The sequence below is a fragment of the Opisthocomus hoazin genome, chromosome Z, assembly GCF_030867145.1.
Source record: "Opisthocomus hoazin isolate bOpiHoa1 chromosome Z, bOpiHoa1.hap1, whole genome shotgun sequence".
NCBI lineage: Eukaryota > Metazoa > Chordata > Aves > Opisthocomiformes > Opisthocomidae > Opisthocomus > Opisthocomus hoazin.
Window position 1 is genome coordinate 57121135 of NC_134454.1, and position 18618 is coordinate 57139752.

The 18618-nt window shown below is 38.5% G+C and overlaps 1 protein-coding gene across 2 annotated transcripts in view; it reads right to left on the reverse strand.

Moving 5' to 3' along the window:
* The window catches only part of LOC104333560 (E3 ubiquitin-protein ligase KCMF1), a 50022-nt gene that overhangs the window by 21975 nt on the left and 9429 nt on the right, over window positions 1–18618 (reverse strand). For both annotated transcript variants that reach the window (XM_075410888.1, XM_075410887.1), the window contains one exon: window positions 4745–4912. In XM_075410888.1, coding sequence (XP_075267003.1) covers window positions 4745–4912 — 168 coding nt within the window. The remainder of the gene's footprint in view (window positions 1–4744; window positions 4913–18618) is intronic.

An 18618-nucleotide genomic window follows, 5' to 3' on the forward strand; every position in this document is an offset into this window, starting at 1 on the left:
TGCCTCAAAGCAGACCTCCACACACACACCTTCTGTCCATGGGCTAAATCTAAGGTCTGACCATCTGGCCATGGGCTATGCTGCAGCTGCATCTAGCCCTCTTTCTACCATAGATGTGTCTCCTGTATGGACCGCAGAGTGACTCACTACACTTGCATTGTCAGGGACTGTCAATAGGACCGGTTCCTGCTAACCAACCCTGCCCTACAGACCCTGTCAGTGAGGACACCACTCCTGCCTGTGCTGTGGTCACCCTCAGCTCCTGGTTTGTTATTCCTTGTGGAGCAGCCCTGGTCTTGTTGCTTCACAACAATAAGGGCCATATGCTGAAGAGAGGAACAAGCACAGATGCTAACGAAGATATGAAAGGATTTGCAGCCCACCTCCCAGTACTCAGCAGTGACAAAACAGCAGCTTCTCAAAGGTAGGGTCAACAAGCTGAGGAGCAGCTCTGCTGAAAAGGACCAGGGGATCAGAGTGAGCCAGACATGAGCCAGCAATGTGCCCCTGTACCACTGAAGGCAAAGGATGACTTGGGCTAAATCAGTAACAGAACAGCCATCAGATCAAGGCATGTGATTACTCGGCACTTGTTAGACAACCGCAACACAGGCTTCAGTTTTGATCTCTCCAATTCAAGACAAGTACTCAAATAAAATCAAGAAGATCTAGGGTTTTTATGTGTGTTGTGTGCGTGCACACATGTTTGCATCCACCAAGATAGTCCAAGGGTTGGAGAACTTGACATAAGAATGGTTGAAGGAATGGGGTTCATCCATCCTAGAGAAGGCTCAAGGTGGATCTTATCTCCAACTTATTATACTGAAAAAGTAGCTGTAGAGGAAAGAGGTATGCTCTTCAAAAGGAAGCATGGTGATGAGCTGCAAGTACAAGCTGCTTCAGCAGAAATTCTGCTTGAATAAAGGGAAACAAATAAAAACCCCCAACATTCACTGTAGGAACTAAATACTGGAATAGGTGGCCCAGAAGCGGTGAAACACCCCTTGAGGAAAATATTCAAGACTTGGCTTGATGGGATAGCCCAACTTATGTCCCTGCTTCCAACACAAGGTTGGATCAGATGATCTCCAGAGTCCCCTTCCAAACACACTAGGCTATTCTATGATGCTTTGACTTAACAAGACACACAGTTACCAGACAGATCTTGTTCTAGTGGTTGAAGGAAATCACAAAAGCCTCAAGCTGAATTCTGGTGAATCCAGTCAGACCTCACACTATCCATTACCAAGGTAACCATTATTTAAGCAGTTCCCTTTGCCTAAGAATTAGGCACAAAAGGTGGCAGGATCTTCTGTCACATAAGCACACGAGCTGGCAAGTGAAGGTACACTTGTTCTATACTTTTATCAAAGTAACAAAATATGAGTCTGGCAGAGAATTCTACAAACAGTTTGCATTACTTTCTCTGCCACTATAACCACCTTAAAATGATGGCGGTAATGTCCAAGCCACGTGCTTAAAATCATAAAGCATCCTAACAGCTTAGGATTCTTTTTCAGGAGAAAGAAAACTGGGAAATTTGCTCTGAACTTCTCCATTGTCCTGACAAATTGTAAGCACAGAAGTACGACTGCCTAGTAAGCACATTCCTGTTCTTTACACAGGTCTATTGCATCTCTATTCTTTGACCCCTCAGAAATAAACTAATTAAAGGCCACTCATCATCACACATGAGACTTCATATTTTATTTTAAGCTCTGTCCCTGTTACACCAGTATATCACTCTTGGGGGGTGTGTGTGGGTGTGTGTTAAAGGATTTTTTATACTGCCTCTTGCAGCAACCAAAGAACAACAGCACTGCCATTGTTCTGGATCCCATCCTGCTTCAAAGTTAATACTAGGTTGTACACTGAATCCTAAGACACAAATATGCCAACTGGATGGTAGAAGAGTGAACACATGTGCAGCCAGATATCACTAGGGCTTTTTACTTGTTTCCAGTGTTCTCGCACAGGCTCCTATACTAGTCCAAGTCTCAGGGGGGGAGAGAATAAATCGAAAAATTTCAAGATGACAACAAAAGCTCCTTCAGAGCACCTACAGAAGCTCATTTTCTTGCAGTATACTCTGCAACGTTATTACAGTACCTAGGAAGCCTAAAAATTGATCAGAATTTTCATGGAGGTAAATAATATGTTAACTTTTTCAGTGCTGAAACACCGACTTTCTCTGCAGTGCTTGCATCAGTTTTGCAACGGAAGGATCCCCCAACTCTGCTTCCTTCTCCTTGGTAAAATACTCATCTTTTACCAGCTGTCCACCTGCCTCCCCACCATCAGCAACAACTGCAAGTTTATTCCTATTAAAAACAGTTTTCATACCTTTGAATCAAACCTGACCACAGACAACAGTATTGAAGTTTGTCAATGGCCATGTAAACTACATTTCACGCATGCACCTATACTCACACCCTTCCATCCTGTGTTTCTATTGAAGTTTTCCTTACTTAGGAATAGAAATTATTCTCCTTTCACTTAACTTCCCATGTCACTAGGAAGCAACTGAAGACTTCATTACCTCAACAGCATTAGTTTTACACTACCAGTCTTCCCCTTTTGATTATTTTCTTTTAACCCACTAATATCTGCTTCCTTGGATATTTTTAGTATTCACTAGAACAGCTACCCTCACAACTCTGAAACATGTCATTCTAGACTAGTCCTACCATCCATTATTGATTTTCTAATTAAATTTAACATTCCTTAGCTCCTAAATTTTAGCATGTTCCTAAAGTCACATGATCTGCTTGGCTACACAAGGCTCTCAAAGTTACCACAGTTTCTCTAAGCATCTGTACTACATTATAAACACTCCTTTGTGTCTTACATTCTATAGGGAACTAAAATAAAACCATTTTAAGAAGGACGTCACAGACCCTCCTGAGCCCTAAGGAATATGTTATTTATAATATTCTCTAACTCATTCTCCAGTGTATAAGCTTACAACGTCACTAGTACTTGGGTGCCATCAATCTTTGCAGTGGTTCACAGTCTGGTGGTGATGTACTCCTTCCTGTTCTTGTTCTATAGTGTTAATCAAACCAGGAGTCTTGCTGCAGAGCTGAGCTGCAGTATTGTTTTTCTAACACTGGCTCTGTTGGACCAATGCTCGGATATCAAGCTATATGAAATTTCTAGACATTTGTTTTCTTATTATTTAAGGAAGCCACAGTAGCATAAACACGCAGCAATGCTTAAGTAGCCCCTGGAATCCTACTACCCATCTCAATACTTCACTGTCAACTTTCTTCCACCTCACCGTCTGTATTCTTCATGCAGACTTAAATAGCAAAAACCTCTCTGCCCCGACAACATACACAACTAAAATGCATTAAAACAAAAGATAAGTTTATCAAAGATTTCCAGAAGTTGCAAGAAACAAAATGTATTTCCTAGACACATGCCTAGAAACACAGCAAGCACTTTTCAATCATCTTACCTCTATGACAAGCATTTTATGTTTACAGCAATGCTGTGCTTTTAGGCCATGTGTAACTTCCAATAATAACTGTTGCTAAGGGGCTAAGAAGTTTGAACTGTGCATCTCAAACAGTGACCAGAACCCTGAATTAAAATACTGTACACAGAGAATTTTACCTCACTAGCGAGACCAAAAAAAACAAGCCCAAGAAGAAACATATGCAAGCTAAAATGGTGGTGTGCATTTTTGATAAATGCACTAAATTATTTCCTTCTGAACCCTGGATTCCCAGGGCCTGGAAGTCATGACCAGGCGTTTTAGGGCAAACAGAGACCCGAGAATTAAAAGAAAATGAGAGACATCTTCATTCACAGATTGCTTTGAGAAATCAATTGCATGTTTCTCCACACAGGTATCCTCCAATCTTTAAAGTCATAAAGAAGTAGATATTACCTCTGTTTTAATCAAAAGGCTAAAGAAGTAATTTACAGTTACTAAGACTTCAGCTTTTAAGAAATAACCATACTTAAGGAATTTGAAATGTAAAGAACAGAGCTGGAATCTCTAAAAAACTTTTACTAAAATGCTAACTGCATTGGATTAACATAAAAACAAAACACATGTCCAGCATCAGCAAATCTTAGAGCAGTGGTTTGTCACAGAATTCTCATGTGTTACAAGCTATTACAAATACGACGCAATAGAAACAACAAGCAGGACAGGAGACAAGAACAATTATTTCTTAATATTGACCTGGTTTTACAGTCAGAAATAATTCTGAAATGAGTAGAGATCTTCAAAGGAGTTCCAAGAAGACTACGTGCTAGTCCTTGCCACTAGTCTTTTCTACTCAGTATAGCCTATCACTACCCCTGCTGTACCTACAGTCCCATATAAGCCACCAGTGAGTAACATTCCTACAAAATTTCACCAGGATTTTTCCATCAGTACACTGTGACACTGAAGTATAGCATACTGGAGGCAGAAGGCTGCAACATCTTCTGCACTGGAAGTCAGGAGTAGTCATTGCTATTAAATGTATTTACTAGTCTGATAATCTGTTGTCATCAGACCAAAATTAGATTAAAAATATGTATACACCAGAAATGCAAAAAGAAACATATAAAACAGTTCTTGTATGCTAAAATCAAAGAAAACATGCCTGTTTTTAGAAGATAAGAACTTGCTTTTCTTTCAGTGTGCTAGCGGGGAAGTAATTAGTAAGCAGAAACATGAAAACCTGTATAATGTTTGTAGACAGAACATAGCACCAAATTATTAGAGTTCGAAATTATCACTTACCAAAATCTACTCTTGTTAGTATGCACTGCATTGGATGGTCAGTTGTATGCCTTGTCGTCGTTGCACCACTTTCATAACAAGTTGCACACAGATCGTAATCGTAGCAAATTAAACACTTGTATCGGCGACCTCGAAAATTTCCTTTTAAACATGCATCACAGCTGACACCTGTAAACAAATAAAATGGCTTTAATACAGCAATAAATGCATTTTTTTTAAATCAGAGGCAAATTTGTTGCTGCTGTTTCTCAACAACTAACAGGAGCCAGCCTGACACATGCAGCTGACATAACTCCATTTCTAAACGTATTCATGTCTTTAAAAGACACTGCTCTCCCAGAATTAGAATCTTGAACTCTCCGAGCAAAATGAGGGCAAACCCAAGCACCTGAAATAACAATAGGTTAGTTATAAAATCTCTTAGGATGCACCTTCCTACAGGCACCTTTACTTGATAGTACTGAATAGTATTTTGACTGTTCAGTTAGGAATCTTGGGCTAAACACTCTTAAAAGCTAAACAGTATAATGGCTGATCAAGAGGAAAACACAACAATAAGCACATTAACCACTGACAAAAATCCACTTGCTTTGCAGCCTTTGCTTCCACACTTCCTAATACTTTAATTCTGAAGAACAGCATAACCATCCCTGACATCATAGGTAAAATAGAAATTAGGACCTTCTTCCATTTTAAACAGAAATTTTTTTTGCATTTTTTTTGTGATACTCCACTCTGTAGCATCTGAACTGAAGCTTTACCACACGTAACAGAGGAATGCAACAATAAGTAACAACTTCTAAATCTCAGCTACTTGTTCAAAGAATTGCATCATCACGTTTAGACGAACAGATTATCATTTTTTTCCCTTAGTTTCTTTACCTATAGGGATAGCTTAAGGCATTATGTAATCATTGCTAACATCTAAGCATCATGCTTACAGAAATACTGAACCTATTTCTTTAGCTTCCTCACTCAGTACCTACTTTGAAAGCATCACTCTACATGAAAAAGTGTATTAGAAGGAAATATTTCAAGAATCTTTGCTAATAGCCTCAAAGAACTACATTTCGAGGATGGCTCTATTCATTCATCTTCAACGTGATTTGTGTTTGGTTTTTTACAACTTTTTCACTTGAAATGCTTTTCTCGGCTATTTCATCCATAAGCTCTGAAGGATCTGTACGAGATGACAGGGAGACTGAGAGCGACCTACCTTCTGAGAACACCTGCTTGTTAACTCTGTAGAATGAACTTCATTGCTTCAGTTGGTTTGTTTTGGTTTTTTCCCCCATACAGAGATCTACAAAATTTTACCTACGCAGCACCCATATCTCCCCAGCAACGCGTGCTATACACAAAAAACTTTTCAGTTATTGGCAGCACAGCAAGTCTTTTTGTTGCCTCCTAAACTTTCTAGAAAACAATTAATCAGCAAGTTAGACATCACACCGAAATAAGCAGACTAGTTTAACCCAGAGTCTATGTCACACACTATCAGCTTTCCAGACGAAGTATTAAGCCATGTTTCTCCAGTTAGTCATATTTCCCCACTTTTTCCTTTAAGCTCAAAACAGTTGATGTAACACAGATGTGAGCCTCTTTGCAAAAGGCAAACTCCTCCTGTTACATGTTCTCTCAAACACCTAGATCGTTCCTTCTTGAAAGCAGACATGTTTAAGAAGTATTCATTTACACATTTTCTTCATACCAATACTTCTCCCTATCGTTCCAAGCTGCAACCCCCATACACTTTCTGACACTAACTTTGGAGAAACTCAGCCACACAAATATATCACAACATAATGTCTGTATTTGAAACTTAAGAACATTTCCAGTGGAAATGTACAACAAGAGCTTCAAACAGATGAATTTCACTTCTTATCATCAATTACCAGAAAGTCTACTATCTGATTCTAACAGGAAAGCTAACATTAGCGTAACACATCACTATGACTGGTGAAGTCAGACCAAGAGGATAACAACGTTATTAAGAGACAGTATGCTTTCTGCATCTCTCAGGGTTAATATTTTGACACAGCTACCACATCCTCCCCTTTGAGAAAGAGGTTGACAGCAGGGGATGTACCATGTTACTTCTACATCCCTTTGTGTAGCAGAGAATTAAAACCACAAAAGGGAAATGATAATTAAATTAAAAGCCTCAGTTTGGGAGCTAAACCCATGCTTAAATCCCTAGACCACCCCCTGAATCCAGCATGACCTCTTTTCAGGAAGTTACATCACTTATTCTTCCCTTTTTACAACAGTCTCACCGAAGTCAGCTCTGTTACAGTTCTTCCTGTTCTTCAAGCCAAAACCTCACCCATCTATCCAACCTGGGATCTGGAAACTGAAATACCCAGGCAAATAATCTGTGTCCATGGTATTCTTTCTGCTACAGTATGTAAAACTTCTTTCCTCAAAGCTTTGATTTTGTTTTTAATTTTTCTGTACTTTAATCATTAACATAACTGAAATTCCAAACGTTCTTTTCCCTGCACAAACCCCAAACACTCAACATATCCCAGTCAGCACAGCATGTCTTTCACCAGATGCCTACCCACCATTTCCCTGCATTTACCTTACATTTGCAAATACAGCAGGTATGTTACTGGTTCAAGAACATCAGATTAACTGCACGCATCCATATTAATCACAAGTTTAGAGAAGAAAACATGATCTGGAGAGGTTCACCTTGAAGTAGAGAACAAAAGCAAACAATCAACCAGAAGAGCCTGAACAACGCGTGACACAGATTTAGATATTCAGCATACATCTCGACTTGCACAAAACGCTACTTTTTAAAAAGGTCTTGAATGAAATCCTATTAACCCCGAATGAATTGCTGTTCAGTGAAACTTCTGAATCACATTTTGCAAAGCAACAATTTGGAACGGTCGGAGTAAGAAACACATTTTAATTACAGATTACATTGTCATTATTACAGGTAATAGAGGTGGCTTCCTCAAATTTTCTTCTACTTTATTATTGCTATACAAGTACCCACATATACTGCATAACAGATACCATGTTCCAACTAAAACCTTGCTGCTGACTGACAAAGACAGTTGAGGTTTTTTAATGCAACACTATTCCACTAGAGGGTAGCATTGTGCTAAAAGCCTAAGCAGCTTTGGTTCACTTTAATCATCAAGCTTCCAAGTTCTGAAAGTTTCTTCAGCAGTATTCCCTCACAATATCAACAGTCTCAGCTTCTCCAGCTTCACATTTTGAGTGAAATGAATCACAGGACACCTAACTGTCCCATTAATAAAATGTTTTACCTAAAATGTTTCACCCCTTCAGCACCTCTTTCCTACTACTTTCACATCAAGTCATCCCACATCTACATCTAATCCAGGCCATTGACTTCAGGGAAGATACCACACAAGTATTTTATATGTAACATGGTGAACAGTGATGTTTTAAAAAAAAAAAAAAAAAACAAAACACAACACAAACCCAGAACAACTCCCCTGACCAACACCTTTCACACTTTGATCCTGATAGTCAAATACTATTAGCTCTTACGACACAGAGTGTTTTTGAATTAACTACAATGAAAGCAACTTCTCCTGGGTTTAATAGAGAGATCGAAGGGAGCACATAATCTGATTTCATAAAGGAAAGAATAATGCCGAGCAAACGTGGTTAAAATACTACATACCTCAGGATTAATTTTTTTACAGCTACAAGCAAAGCTAAGATGCAATATCAGTTAAAATGTCCTGAATGCCCCAAGCCATTTGTACCTTGGACAGATACCCATTTGTCAAAGAGCAAAGCGTTTTTTTCCCTACTTGGCCTCCTCAGATACTACGGGCAATCAGAATAATATTAAAAGCCCAATAGTCTGGCCCAGACAAAAATGACCTAAGAAAATGTGGAGAGAACAGCAGGAGTTTTTTTCTTATGAAGAACATATGGTTAAAGATAAGCTATACAAAGACACTAGAATATGTTCCTGCCTCAAACAATATGAGCTGCTAAACTTTAGCAATACTTTGGATGTATCATTTAATTTTTTTACAAATTTCAGAGAAAATGCCATCCACGAATCACTAGAAAACATTTAAAACACGCACGAAGCCTGCATCTGACATACTCAAACAGTGAAGAAAACAAAATCTAGCTCCCAAGAGCAGTATTTAGTCCTTGTGGCATCCCTAAGAATTAAACTCCTTGTTTTTAGCAACACATTGGGAGACATTAAGTTCACGGGTAGTTTCACCATTTAACATGCCTGTTATCAGCTACAAGTCCAAAACCCAACCTTCCGGCCTGCAATTCAGGTACTGATTTTAATTCATCAGTGCTCAGAGTAAGGATCACTGAATTTCTTTAATGTTCAACAAATACAAAATTTGCTCGTCATTGATTTCTTCTCCAGAATGAAAATGTCAGTTACTTCAGCATTTCTTCCTACCTTACCAGAAATACTAAAGGGGTTCACCCTTCTCAAAGACCAGGAGATTATATGTAAGAGCACCACTGAATTTCAAGGGGACTGGAAAAACTTTATGGTTTACTGCTTTTCAAAACCACCTTTCAAAAATCCCAACTTAAGCATGCAAGTGAAAATGAATATGTTGTGCTGCTTCCTCTGTGGTACAAAAGGTTGCAACCTGTGTAGTGCATTTTGTTGCAAATCACACCCAACACTACGCTGGGAAGGGAGAGAGCGAGCTCCCCAAAGCAACAGTCACCTGCCTTTCCCATGAAACCGTCCTTTTCTCTCTGTAATTCCCCAGTTCATCCATCTGTCATGCCTTCCAATTCTCACACCGCAACAAGGACCTCACGCAGCTGACTGCCTCACATCTCTGTCAGATGTGCAACAGAATGCATGTCTCTATTGTATCCTCAGAGCAGTCCATCCTGTGCACTGAGGCAGCCAGGGAGGAGTGTCCCAGACACAAACTAGTATCTGGTCAGGTAATCAAACTTAGTATCTTAAGGCCTATGTGTAATGGATGAAATAAAGTTGTGCTAGTTAGCTGCCTTTTGCTGCTTCTGAACTTGAATTTGTAACCTTTATAAGTCAGTCCATCCATTTCTGTTTGATTACACAATTATTTTAATAATGTAGTACTAAAATCAGCCAAAGAACAAGACCACTTTTACAACCATTTATATTTCCTTAAAACACCACCAAAAATTTCACTGAATACTGAAAAACTCACTCTACATCTGTACTCCAGATCCAACTTTGACAGGAAGGCCACAGTATCAAAATGTAACACGGAGGACTGGTTTTACTCCTTCGAAAAACATACTGAAATGCTAACAAAGTATTTGTAGGTCTTCAACATCTTAGTAAAAAAATTCGTAAGTACTCTTACTTCAGGATTTACAACTCTCACATGCAGGTTCTACAGTCTCATATGTACCAATCATACTGTCCAGTGGATGGCATCCCATGACACCAATGATATTTGTACAGCAGGTCTAAGAACAACTCTGCCACTATTAATGCAAACATAAACACTAAGTGAACATTTTCAATTTTTAAAAACAGATCCCAGAAACACTGGTGGTTTCACTACCACCTTGGCTAAAACTCGCTGAAAGAGGGAAGTTGTTTTCTTACAACCCCAGATGGATGACGTAAAAGCCAACTAGTAAACCCTATGTGTGCAACTTTCTTTTAAATACCACCTTCTTCCAAAAAAAAAATCCAACCAAAACCAAATGATAAATATGAATCTATTGATCACTGTCCAACAATTGTTGTAAAGCTCATTTGCCCAAGTACGTAATGACTGAAAAAGAAGATTCTATACAAATATGTCTGTAAGATGAGGTTTAAATATTGCTGACTTATTTGGACCTGGAATAGGCCAAAATAGGTTCTCCACAAGCACACACACATAACCTCAATTGGTTCTTGTCAATATTAAACATACATTCCCTCTACATGATAAAAAGAACAACCACTTTTACAGATTCTTTCACCTGCAGATTCTTTCATCTCTCTAAGCACACTTCTGGGACACCATGCACATAAACTAGAAACTGCTCTAGAGGCTCTCGAAAACTCCGGACTTACTATCTAGACATCATTTTACCGAGAATCACTATACAGCCTATGATGCAAAACACTACTTTCCTGACAAGCTAGGTGGAATACCTTCCCACCCTTTATAATAGACACCAAACATGTCTACCTTAAAGAGAACAGACTAACAAAATAATACACATCCATGTGCCAAAATACAGAAAGCAAGCATGAATGAAAAAAGGATTTTAACAATTTCATAGCAGACTTGGGAAACTCCTTCAGATAAGGTCAGAAAGCAGCTGCAGAAGACCAATTCTACACACTTTTAACTAGCCAACCCTGTTTCTATCTGAGGAATTTTGTTTAGCAAACAATAAATGTGGAACCTACCTTTACTGAAGGACAGCTATTAGGTTTGAAACCTTCTAGAATAAGATTTGCTATGCCTTCTATTTTCTGTGTTATTACTTTTGCAAGTTACTGTGAACACTACAAACCAGAAACAAACCACTTCAGTAAAAAAACAAAATAGCATCTTAAATAGTTACTGACAATCTAAATAGTGTTGTCTAGGATCATATCCTGATTGGACTCTTCACTAGCTGTTCCTTTTAGACAGAGAAAACTAGGTTAAAATTTAAATGCTGGCCTCCTACAGCACAAAGACGTTTCCGCTCAGAGTATCAGACTTCTATCTTTTCAACAAAAAATGTCAAGTACCTTCCCTGAATAGAGTATTTTATTTAACATACCGTAACATTTAGAAACCAGCAGAATTCTTAACCTGTCACAAGAACCAATTCACAGTGAAACGTTTTGCCAGACGTGTTTAAGATTTTTAAAGTAGAACTAGTAACAGTGTACACTGCAAAGATGTTTGACCAAGCAGATTTGGTTTCTAACTTAATATTTGATACTCAGTCTCCCATGTTTCTTATCATTCAATTAATATAATTTAATTTGACCATCAAAACCAACAAAACATGAAAGCCCGCTGAAGTACTGAAAACACATTAAACAAATTGCAACACATTTATCAGAGTGCAGAAAGTTTGTAATGGGGCAGCAAAGGAAACTGGCACCAGACATGATCTTATTTAACGATTCTGTTAATCTGGAAAATGGCAAACAGCATGTGAATTCTATTAACAGAAAAATACTTAAACTGAGGAAGCTGTAAACAGTGCCAGGGCAAGAAAACAAAAGTAACAGTACTGGTCTAAATCCTGTATCTGTAAAATCAATGGCAGAGTTTCTTATTCCATCAGTTTTCCTCGTAAATTCTTACCTTTGCAAAAATCTTAGCAGAAATTAAATACTCTTTTTAGGTACACAGCCCTGGTATACGGAATACATGTTCAGCTTTACCTCCTTTTGCGCTGTCAGACTCACTCCAGACCCTCTGATACTTAAGCATTCCCCAAACAGGCAAACGTAGCAAGCTCTTCTACCGTGCAGCACAGAGAAGAGGTAAGATTTAGCACAGGCAGCAATGCAGGAAGCAGGCAGCACTGACTGGGCAACTACAGAGCTAGAAGTGAAAGACAAAAGAGTTTTCAGGCAGCAAGCGAGCGTTCCATCTCTTGCAGTAATCCCTTGTGATTACAACATGTCCCACAATAGCTGAGACTTGCAGTAAAGAGTTGCACAAAGTGGTCTAGAAATACACAGATTTTTCATGTCAGGAAAACACATGCAGAACGCATCTGGGAGAGGGAGAGAAAGAAGAACAAGTGGTTCTCCTCTTTACTAGAGAAAGTAGCAAAGTCTGACACGCAGCAGGCAGCTGTACCTAGATTCCTCTCTACCACCCAACTAAGTTTAGAGATGAGCACAGTAACACTCTAAAACTTAGAGCCTGCCTTCAAAATCATCATTTTGAATGGCACCACAACATTGTAAAAGGAATTTATCTTTCCTTACCACCACAAGAGGTCTAGGAACTTGTAAAAATAATTGAGTTTCTCTGAACACAAGACAGAATGATAATATAAATTTATATTTTAAAATGGCAATAGAAGGTTAAAAATCCACAGTCTGTTCATTTAAGTAGTAGCAATGTTCTACCCTGGGCTTTCTCAGGCATTTTTTACTATGAACATAAACAGACTGTCTTGGCAACCACTTTTACTCCCACTCTTTTTTAAAGAGAACAGCTTCTCAGGCTGACAACATGCCTGCAAAAACTACAGTTGCTTATGATGTGAAAGCTACACCAGAAAAGTGCTGTGGGAAATGCAGTAACCGAAAGCAAAAAAGGTTTCATGCCTACTTCGGTCAGGCTTTGAGTTTCTCCCATTCCTTTCTCACTTTCTTCCCACCTCTACAAGGCACATTCTTCTTTGCTAATTGCTCATATGCTCCCTGAATTTGCAACCCAGCCATTTGCCAGCCATACCAAATACCTACCTTCCTCTCTCCTCCTCTCATTAGGACGAGTTTCATTTAGTTTTATTACCTGTAGTTTCTTTTTAGCTCTCCTGTTCTACCACTATGAATAAAGAACCAAAAATTATCAGAGTATTACCTTCTGAACACTTTCCTCACAGTCCCATCCACCCTTTACACATATATACAACTCTTCAGAGTAATTTATTAACCACCCTATTTGAAAATAATGAGTCAGATATTTTTCCTAAATAGCTTTCAATCTGTCACTATACACTAAAATCCATCACTGATTCACAGACCACAGTTCACAAATCTTCAGTACTTAGTCTTTTTACTGAAATTACCTCAATTTCTTCAACAAAACACTACTTCTACTTCATAAAAAATGCTTTAGAAGATATTTGTTCAAACCTGTCCTCATAGTAAACCTGATTCTCAGGAAAAATGCTACACAATTGGATTTTTAATCCAACACATGAAAAAGAAAAGCATCACTCAGGACAACTATAAAAAAAAATTGTAAGTCTGTCAAACCAGATAACAAGGGATCATTTTACCTAGAAAACATGAAATAGAAGTTCATTAGCTTCACTATTATTTTGCCATAAAAAGCCAATCACATTAAGAAATTTAAGAACAGGAAGGCAGAGTTCATTTTTATTCCTGGAACTGAAAGCAGTGAAAAAATAATCCTTATTTTTGTACAGAAACTGAAGATGTAATAGACTGGTATTTAGAGCCGCGATTTTCCCTTGGAATGGGAAACAACAACTCTGAACAAAACAATAACTGAGGTTTCCATGTAACTGTTTTGTTGCAGGTAGAAACACTAAATGGTAGAATAAAGACAAAAAAAAGGAGATTTTTGTTCTATCCTGCTGAAAGTTGGATCTCCGAAATCCTCATGGTAAACTTTAATGAAGCAAGTTTCCAAGCTTTCTTGTGCTTACACCACAGGAGTCGGACAGGTACCACAATTTCCAACATCTTGCTTCAGACAAAAGCCTTCTGCAGCCCCTCATCCTTACTCTCAAAAGGAGACAAGAGTCCTTCAGCCTTGCTCTAGAAGACATTCAGAATTAAACAATGTCAAAAACACCTGGAAAACTGCATTAGCACACAGGATCAACAGCCAGATGAAAACAGTCTGAAACTTACAGTCACAGAGGAATACTCAGTACAGGAACCTAATCTAACGATTGAATGACAACTACAAAAAAACCCCCAACTTATTTCCCACAGAGTTCTAAAAATTTGTAAATCGAGCTTTAACAAAAAAGATGTTTTTCTAAATGAAAATAACAGAAGTTTATAGAGATGTTTTTCTTTATTTGCTGAACTACAAGAATAAAGTAGGTGCCTAATAACACAGCATTTTATCAACACAGATAAAGCATACGTCAATTCATAATTTAAAAAGCAAGGAGACAGAGCATCAAATCCCATTAGGTCTCACTACTTACTATAGGCTCAGATGCCATGCTGCAGTTATAAAACGCACAAAACAGTACTTTGAGGATAAGGGGAAAATCAACTGTAAAAATAACTCAGGCAGATCTCCATTCATGTAAATTTCTAAATGATCTGCCTATTAGAAAAAGAAATAGGGTGCTATAATTTAAAGGTACTGATGAAGAAAACCTAGGCAATGAAGCTGGGTAAGGCAGAGACACCAGAGATTTTCACTGTTTTACTTCAGTTTCTGCATCCTGGAAGCACAGACATAATGCATTCGTAACACTGAAAACTACAACTTTTTCTTTACATTTTCAGACTAATTTATAAGCTCTGTTCTCCATTTCCCACTTAAATTCCACACAGAAAGGTAGTTTTCACTCACTAAACTGCTGAGCTATTTCAAGTTCTCAGAAGTTTATGAGCAAAACCATTCAACTTCATACTTGAATCTTCTGTAGTTAGCATCTTCTTTAAACATTTAAACACTTCAACATTTCTTTAAGACTACCTCACTGCACACTGCGTTGGATTCTCAAGTTTGATTTGGAAATGCATGTCAGTTTTACCTGACAAACAGCACAGCCTTCCAGTCTATGGATACTCATAACTGAGGGTGAGTATGAGCATGAAACTGTATCCATTTGCCTATGCAGTCTTCAAGGTGGTATCACTGAGGAGCAGGGATGAAGAGAGACCTTCAGCCCATTCAGCACAACAGAATGTCCACATTCTTGGTACAACTTTAAGCCAACTGTTGTATTAACAGGTTTTCTGAGCTCTCTATTGACTGATACGACATGTAACTACTTTCCTTCCAGACTCTTCCGCATGTGCTACAGCTGGCAGCTACCTTAATTCACTGACATGCCTAACAGCAGAGCAATGGAATTCAGAAGCAATTCTGCACCTCTTACCTTCCCAAAGTTTACATTAATTTTTTAGGAAGAAAAAGATATGGCACTGCACCTGAAATACTGTCAGCATAAAATCTATTTTACAGGCAGAGTTTTCAAGCTTTTTTTGGATTTGCAGACATCCTTCAGTACAGGTAGCAGACCCACACACAATAACTTAGAGCCTACCGTACAGCCAATAGCGACTCCATTTTTCTTGTGTACAATGAGATTTTTACAATTGTTGCAGGAGGAAAACAAAAGGATTCACAACCCTACTACTTACACACAACTTCTTTAGTCTTCTCTGCCCCTAAGGTCTGCTTCGTCTGGTATACGGGGTCATCAGATCATTAAAAATATTTCCTCTGTAGTTTCTCATTCCTGAGACATTCCCCAGAGTCCCAGCAGCTTCTCTACAGTTCCTGGATTAACTGGAAAAAACTACAGCAAGGACCTTGACAATTGCTATACAGTGCCAAGATTTGCAAATGTTTAGCACTATGAAACAGCATGTAGGCAGTGTCATCTTACAGATTATGGACATTTAATGCAATGTCATATTACACAAATTAAGGAAGTGTCTGCTTTCTTCAAAAGTATTAGTTCATGAATAAAGACATCAGAAGAAAGGAAAAATAGGTTTGGAAGAAGCTCAACACGAAGTTTAATGCAAGTACTAGAAACAGTATTCATCAGCTGTTGACATGAAATATTTGCTCTGAAAAAAATACATCACAGTATTCATCAAAGCTAGAGCCTGAAGTCCTGCACCTCAATCAATTATCCCCCCAAAGTACTTTATTCTTGGCGAGATAACAGTACTCTGGCTTGTAATTCTCAACAATTCAGTCCTTCAGCTTTCTGGTCACTTTCATTGAATTCCTAATGCTTCCAGGAACAAAATATTAACTGACCTTCGAGGTACAATGAGAATGACACCTCTCAGTAACTGGCTTCAATACTGAAGAGCTGGACAATATCATAACAGACTACAAACAACTCAAAACCTATTAAAATCCTCCATTTATATTTCTTCTTAACATGACATCACCAGTTATTCTTGAGAATTTGCATCCTGCAGATCCTCTGCTTCTAAATAAAATTCAGACAGTAGTTTGGAATAACACAGCATGTTCTCTACGGCAACCTCTACCACTATAAATCTGACTAATAATTGTTAATTCTACCAAGGCATCTTCGCTTATAAAGTGAAGGTTATATTCTAAGAAATCTTCACGTAAAAATCTTCACTTATAAAGTCACTTCTCTATAGCAAAATCTCAAGCTGTTTTCTCAGCTCCTCACAAAAGTCTTCCAGAAGAAGGAACACTTGGTATTCTGTCAGAGCCTGCCTGGCAATTCATAGGCTTTATATGCCAAAACCACGTGGGAGAAGATACTTGCAGATCACAGCATCCATTCTTTCTGCATTCAAGAGGGCAAACAGGTTCATTCACCTTTGCAGTTTTCCAAAACTGAAGATTACCAAGGATGAAGAGCTGGGGGGGGGGAAGGTACCTGACCTCCTCCTGAGTCAAGACATTCTGCACAGCTTCTATTCTGTCTTCTTAAATCTGTAAGGTACCTAATTAATCTAATTAATAAATACAAGTCTAAACAACAAAAAAATTGGTCATGGTTTACAGCAGAAGTAACTGAATTCCATCTGTATAGTCAGACACCAAACTACACTTGCTGACATTTTCATCTCACCAGAACGGTACAAACAGTAGCAGGGGACAAGTATGGAACTAACATCATCCGAGCTTACACACATCTATTGAAAATGACTGCAAAAAGTTTAGTCATGATGGAGAAAGCTCTGCATTCCCTACAGTTTACTTGCGCAAAGCTTAGGCGTCTTTTTCGAGGGCATCCTGAATGCTCTCCCAATCTTACCTCAGTTTCCAGAGCTAGGTTTAGGGAGAGAGTCTACTCTGGACACGTGAAAAATAATACTAACAACAACTCAGGTGCTGAAATTAATTTCCGAAAGTAAGTAAGGCCACTAAAGAGACGAAGTCAGAAGAAACTTTGGAAACTGCAGTGCTAGAACTATGTCTGTCCAGTTGTGACCTGCGTTACACCACTATTACTTTTGGTGAAGCTGCTCTCACAGACCGAATTTCATCAGTGAATCACAAGGTGCTCCTCACCACAAAAATTTTCCACTTGCAGAGATAATCCACACACCAGCTTGCATACTGATATGCACGTAATACCTGTACACTAAACACCATTTGTGTTAGCACGTCTCATCGTTACTGCCTACATTAAAAGTACATGCAAATATTTCCAATAATTCAAACAGCTGCTTTGTTGAAGTGAAAGTGAAGTGATGGTACCCTGAGCCTTTGTGCCCAAACCACAGATTTCTTCAGACCTAATTTCATTCCAGCTATCACAAAACAAAAGTCCAGCCAGAAAGTAAAGGTTTATAGTCAAGACTCCCAGCAGTTTCAAATTCATTCCAGGTGAACACCAATTTCTAAGCACGTACAGCTAATACACAAACTGCTAAGTTATGCAAAAAATGTATTACCAGTAAAACCGAATGTTTTTTCTTACCAGAATTATTTATTTGGAAGTAAAGACAGAAGTTACCGACAATCACACAAGAAGTCCCTACATGACTATATCCTAACGCATCTGTGTCCTTGAAAATCTTCTACGATCAATTACCGCTGGAGCTAGGATGCTTGAGATAGGTACCCAGAGAACATCACCTGTTTAACCACTCACAGCACTGCTCTCCTACCAGCCACCTCCTGGATGCCTCCATCCAGCCTCCCAGCAATTCTGATGTTCTAGGCCCAGTTGCTTACTCCCAGAAGTTGACACCAAGTTCCTGCCGTACTATCAAGCATCTGGAGAGAAACTCTATTGGTTTGTAGAGGTGCAGAATTCATTTACAAATTGGTTTAACATTACAATCCTAATATGAATATTGATATTCTCAAACAACTTTATCCCATCTGTCACATTAATTCATGCCAATTTCTACATTAACTGTTTATACCTAATGACTTCACCTCATCCTTCAATTTTTTACAGTCTAAGAGAGCTGGCAAATAGTAATTGCCTTCCGTGAAGAATACTGGTGGCTTTAGTATCAATAAGCTAAT